Consider the following 5,419-nt stretch of genomic DNA (forward strand, 5'->3'; position numbering starts at 1 on the left):
TTTCCTGAAAGCCAGGTCTTAAGTCGAAATGTTGTAGCTCGGAACCAATTTTCCCGTAGGAAACAATGTTATAAATAGGGGATTGGTTCCTGAACCAAGGCCTGATACCCTATTTTCAACAAAAATAACACATTTTGTACTCAATCAATTATAGATGAGTAATATAGTTATATTAATACATTTATACTGTAAATAACAATCATACTGATTTGGAAGGACTTCTTTGAGGAGACTTTGTTGGATGTTTTGAAGGGCTCTTGGTTGGACTTTTAGAAGGGTTCTTGGCTGGAGTCTTCTCAGGAGCCTTGGCTGCAGGTTTTCCTGGAGTCTTGTCTGCTTTTTTAAAGAAAGTGTCCAAGAAACTTTGAACATGTTCTTCAGCAAGATGGGTGACCCAGCGCACTCATTTGCTGATGTGGCTTGGCATCAAATCAAGTGTTGTAAAGTTGAAACTGACATCAGAAAGTTGAAACATGGTGTCAATTTATAAACATTGTAAGTGTAAAATGTTGTAACTCGAAACATTGTAAATCGAGGACTGCCTGTATTAAAAAGTGCAAATTGTCATGACTGACTATATTGGGTCACCATTCTAGTTTCATATCTGCTTTACTCCATACGTATTTTCCTCCTCTCTTCAGAAACATCTCCTCATCAAATCCACTGAATTTTATAGCATGCTCAACACCAACATCCAGAATAGATTTGGAAGGCTCCTTTCGTCCATTTCTACAGTTCAGAAAACGCATCTAGAGATGGTAAGAAATGACAAAGTTTTTTAAAATCATAATGTTTGTAAAAAATTAATAATTTGAGCTCCAATCCCACAGTTTTATACTCTTGTCAACTCTGCACATGAACAAGCTGACTGGATCCCAACAAGACTATACCTAGGCACATAGTCTTTAGATGATCAGGGCCTCACAAAATCATGACTTTTGCCTCCTAAAATAGGAGTTAAAGGAAGCCTATTTTGTTTACATATGGATAATGAACACACCTCCAGGCACACATTAGTAATAACTCTTTAAGATTTCACAGTTGAGATTCAAGTGTTACAGAAGCATAGTACATTCCCAGTCCTGCCATAAGATAAGCACAGGAGAATGTTTGTGCACTTGACAAACTACTCAGGGTCTGCTGGCAGGGTGAGGGCCTATGTTTGGCCCATGAAAGTGTTTATGCTCATGAAAGCAATTTCCTTTTAATCCTCGCGTAGCATAAGATTCTCTCAGAAACTTGTTTAAAATCCTCAAGAAGAGTGAACATTACACAGAAATAATTCCACTGGCCTGCCAAACCATGAATAATGTAGCCCACATTAACCAACCAGCAAATATATTAACTCATCAACTGTCAAACCAAAAAACTTACATATTCATCCAGAATAAGATATGAATCTTTCATCTGTAACAGATCAGAAGAAAAAAGCACACATTACTAGATACAACAAAGCCCATTTTACTGAAAGTTGGGGGAAAAGTAAAGCACAGACACAATAAGTATCCACTTCCTTTGGACCTCACCCAAAGCCTGGAAATCAAATGGAGTCTTTTCATTTCTTACAGTAGGCTTGGATCATGCCCTTTGTGCATTTGTTTAAAAATACATCTAGGAGGTATTTGAAACTTATTCCTGGTCTGAGCAAAGAAAATTTAAACTGAATTTTTTTGCCTGGTATCTTTTGTTAGTAGCATTTGCTATAAATGAGCCCAAGGGAAAGAGGTAGATAAGAGAAAAAAGATTGCAGATCAGAATATATTTGGGTGAAGCTAAAAAGGAACCCCCAGAGCCCAAACAGGAGCTGCTGCCATTATTGACACTGCTACTCAGCTGGGGTTGAAACAAGCACATACTCTGTGCCCTGGGTCAGAGCTGGAGCCAGAGGGTAAGCAGGGGGGCAGAGGCCATGGTGGGCAGGAGGGCAGGTAAGTATGGACACTGATGCATTCCCAGAATATTGAGTCCCCCAACCCCCTTGGCCAATCAGCAGGGCTACTGTCTCCTCAGTCAATCAGTAGTGAGTGGTGGGGCCACCAGGCCCTTTAGCCAATCAGCAACAAAGGGCAGGGTCATCACATAAAGGCCACCTCTCTCCCTCCACAGCTGAATCAGAACCCTGCTCCTCCTCACTGTACATCATCCTCTCTCTAGGCACAGCCAACAGAATCATGAGGACAAATGATTGGCATGTATTTCCACCAATGAACTGAAAAAACAGGACTTTTTGCAGTCTGTTCCTTATTCAGAGAAGGACAGGGGACGAAGGGTTTAAAACAGGATGGTTTGGTACAAAACAGGACCAGTGGCCACTGAGGGACAGGAGCCGGGGACAGGAGGGCAGGTAGGCAGCAGGTGGGACAAGTAGGGGATGGGGACAGGGGGAATGGCAGGGGGAGAAGGCAGCCCCAGACAAGGTGTAGTGCGGCAAGGGGTAGGAGTCAGGCTTCTTGACTTGCCCACAGCTGGCTCCACACTGCCTGCTCCCCTACTGCCTGTCCCCACCTTCCCACACTTATTGTGCCCCTGGTGCTGCTTTTCCTGCTGCAGCAGTAGGGGCAGGTAGTCAAATTTAAAACAACTCTCTGATAATTAGATTCTAAACAGACGTGGATAACTATAATAAATATATATTTTTTTCCATTTCTTGAATCTAGGATTTCTGTAACTAAGGTAACCGCATAGTCTTAGCAAATCTAATGATTTGCTGCTTTTTCATTAGGACACTCAAGTCAGTAGCAGGTAAATCAGGAAGTCATTTAAATCTTTTAAATCATGCTGCTATCACTAGTCATTTGCCAAATCCCATTGTTTTCAATATCAGACACAGCATAAGCTTATTTAATTGTGCCTGCTAATTCTTAAGGGAACAATCCATTCTAAGCTGTTCGCACCTCATTAATGCTCATTAAACTGTTACAAAGAACATGATCTGAGCCTATGGCCAGCTGTTGGAATCACATTAAAGACACATTGTTGCTCAGAACAACTTGACTCTTAGATTAGCCTTGAAATTGCCGGGACATAGTCTGTTTGAGGGTTGCTACTATCATACCACTGACAAAAGTGAAACTATGTCACGGGTGCACAGGCTACAGTCCAGGGCCAGATCTGACCCACAGAGCCATTTTATCTGGCTTTTGGAGCCAAGCTAGAGGGAAGCAGTGTGCTTGGTGGCATTTCTGTGGTGGAGGAATTTGCCCCAGTGGTAGGGAGAAGCAGCAGCAGCTGCACTGTACAGGGAATGGTGAGTCCAGCTCTAGGTCTGGTCCCAGCTTTGGCTCTCATTCCAGTTGTGGCATAGGCCAGGTTGGAAGCTATCCACTCATGGAGCTAGGCTCCATTAAAGCAGTCACGACTACAAAAGGTCATCAACCCCTAAGCTAGAAGGATTAACTGTCCACCTTGCATAGGCAGAGAGAGAAAACCATTCTTTGGTGGGTGGGCTGAGTGCATATGCACATGCACGCATGTGCCCACCCAGCAGGTAATTCTGTGGGGGAAGGAGTGGAGGGAGGGGGAAGGGCTATGGTGAGGGGTCAAGCTGAGGCCCCAGCAGTGAGGGAGGAAGCGGGGTACAGGCAGGACCCACTTGCCCCAGCCCCTGCTCCTACCTGTGCCCCGCTCCCTCCCTCACTGCTGGGGCCTTGATCTGCCCCCTCTCTCCCCCGTGGTGAGGAAGGGAATGGAGCAGGGGTGGGCTCTGCACAGCAGGGGTGGGCAGCAGGATGGCGCTGCGAGAAGCTCATCCAGGGGACACCTGGCGCAGGGAGGCGGTGGCGGCTCCTGCCGCTGCATGTACTGCAGGAGGGCATGGGGGCTGTGTACCCCATATTTGTGCAGGGGGTGAGGGTGGGCTGTGGCCAGGCTCTTCCCAGCAGGGGGCGGGGCTGAGCTGTGCTTGGAGTAGATGCCACATGGCAGCAGTGCAGGGGGGTCAGGGCTACAGCAAATTTTGAGGTGGCTGCAGTCCCTCTGTAACTCCCTTCCCAGCACTGCTGTTGCCCACTGCCAAGCGCAGCCTGGCCCAGCCCCCCCTGCTGAGAAGAGCCCAATACAGCCCCAGCAGCCTGCAGTGGCAGCCCACCCCATCTTGCGCAAACCTGGGGGTATACAGGTGCCTCCTGGGGTGCAGGTAACAGCAGGAGCCACCCCCTGGATGAGCCACTTGCAGCTCAGTCCTGCCCTGCACCCCAGCTGTGTAGCACCTGCCCAAGCTCCACTCCCTCCCTCACCACTGCGCACACACGTCCCTCCCTACCCCTGCTCCAGCCACTGGAAATCTACTGCTGGGCTGCCTTGTGGCCCTACTGCAAAATTCCCACTGATTTCAACTGGAGAAGAATTAGGCTCCATCACTGTAAGAATCCCAATATTATGCAGTTTCCAATCAAAATAAACTTGAAAAAGCAACTTGTCTCCAAATATAACAAAAACAGTTGCTAAAGGAATTGTATTAGCAAATTTCTAAGCAAGTGTTAATTAACATGATTATTGCTGTCTAGACAAGATTTCTAGATCATGATAAAGATTTGTGTTTACCTTCTGATTTGACTCTGGCACTATACATGAGATATCTCTGTGGCGATCCAGGAATCGTTCAAAATCCTCATCACTGATAACAAATTTCTCTGCTTCTCTCAGAGCATTTTCACCTACGTTCTCCCCATCAATGAGCAGACACTGGAATACCTGAAATACAGGGTATATCTGATGATATATTTATTTATCGTTATTGCCATGGAGCTCAGGACATGACTGGCACTGTTGCTAAAGGAGAAAACCAGCTGTATCATCAGTGAAGACAGTGAAGTCATATCACAGAGCATAAAACAAGCATAAATAAGAGAAAATGACAGTGTGAAATCCTGACAGCAAAGTCAGTGAGAGACTACCATCTGTTTGAGTGAAGCTAAAATTTTGCTCATAATTTTCTTTCAAATAAAGACTTGATATTCAACTTATACCAGTTTAATTCTGGTGTAATATATTTTTTCAAGGCAAGTACAATTGTGTAACAATAGTGTAATGGAGAAGAGAATCAGGCTCTTGCTTTTTTCCCCTATGACCTGCCTGCTGTTGAAAGTCTTTCATGAGCTTTGCCCTTTTAGAAGCATGTTATCTTTACATGCTTTTTTTTAAAGAAGTAGTTATTAGTATTTTTTAATGGAAAATACACGTTATAATTACTACAGTGTGCTGAGTCTTCTTTGGGCTTTTTTTCACATTAACAGCATGGCACTTGTATGTTTTAGCTGTAAAAAGGCATTATTTTTCCAATTCTTTTCTATCAAAAAACAACTAAATCGATATATCATGAAATAACATATCCTAAATACCATAAAGAAAAAATGTTTGGGGAATGCTTCAACCTGTCTAGAAATTCACTGCACAAGAAAGGCTCTAATTTATGAAAATG

At 44.4% G+C, this 5,419-nt stretch overlaps 1 protein-coding gene across 1 annotated transcript in view; it reads right to left on the bottom strand.

The window, feature by feature from the left end:
* Positions 1–294: 294 nt before the first annotated feature.
* Positions 295–5,419, bottom strand: part of RSAD2 (radical S-adenosyl methionine domain containing 2) — an 11,894-nt gene continuing 6,769 nt past the window's right edge. Inside the window, exons 5-6 of the mRNA XM_019538145.1 lie at positions 1,375–1,407; positions 295–749 (exon numbers count right to left, since the gene is read on the bottom strand). Coding sequence (XP_019393690.1) covers positions 585–749; positions 1,375–1,407 — 198 coding nt within the window. The 3' untranslated portion in view covers positions 295–584. The remainder of the gene's footprint in view (positions 750–1,374; positions 1,408–5,419) is intronic.

The sequence above is a fragment of the Crocodylus porosus genome, unplaced genomic scaffold (genome assembly GCF_001723895.1).
Source record: "Crocodylus porosus isolate Cpor-Errol unplaced genomic scaffold, CroPor_comp1, whole genome shotgun sequence".
Taxonomy (NCBI): Eukaryota; Metazoa; Chordata; order Crocodylia; family Crocodylidae; genus Crocodylus; species Crocodylus porosus.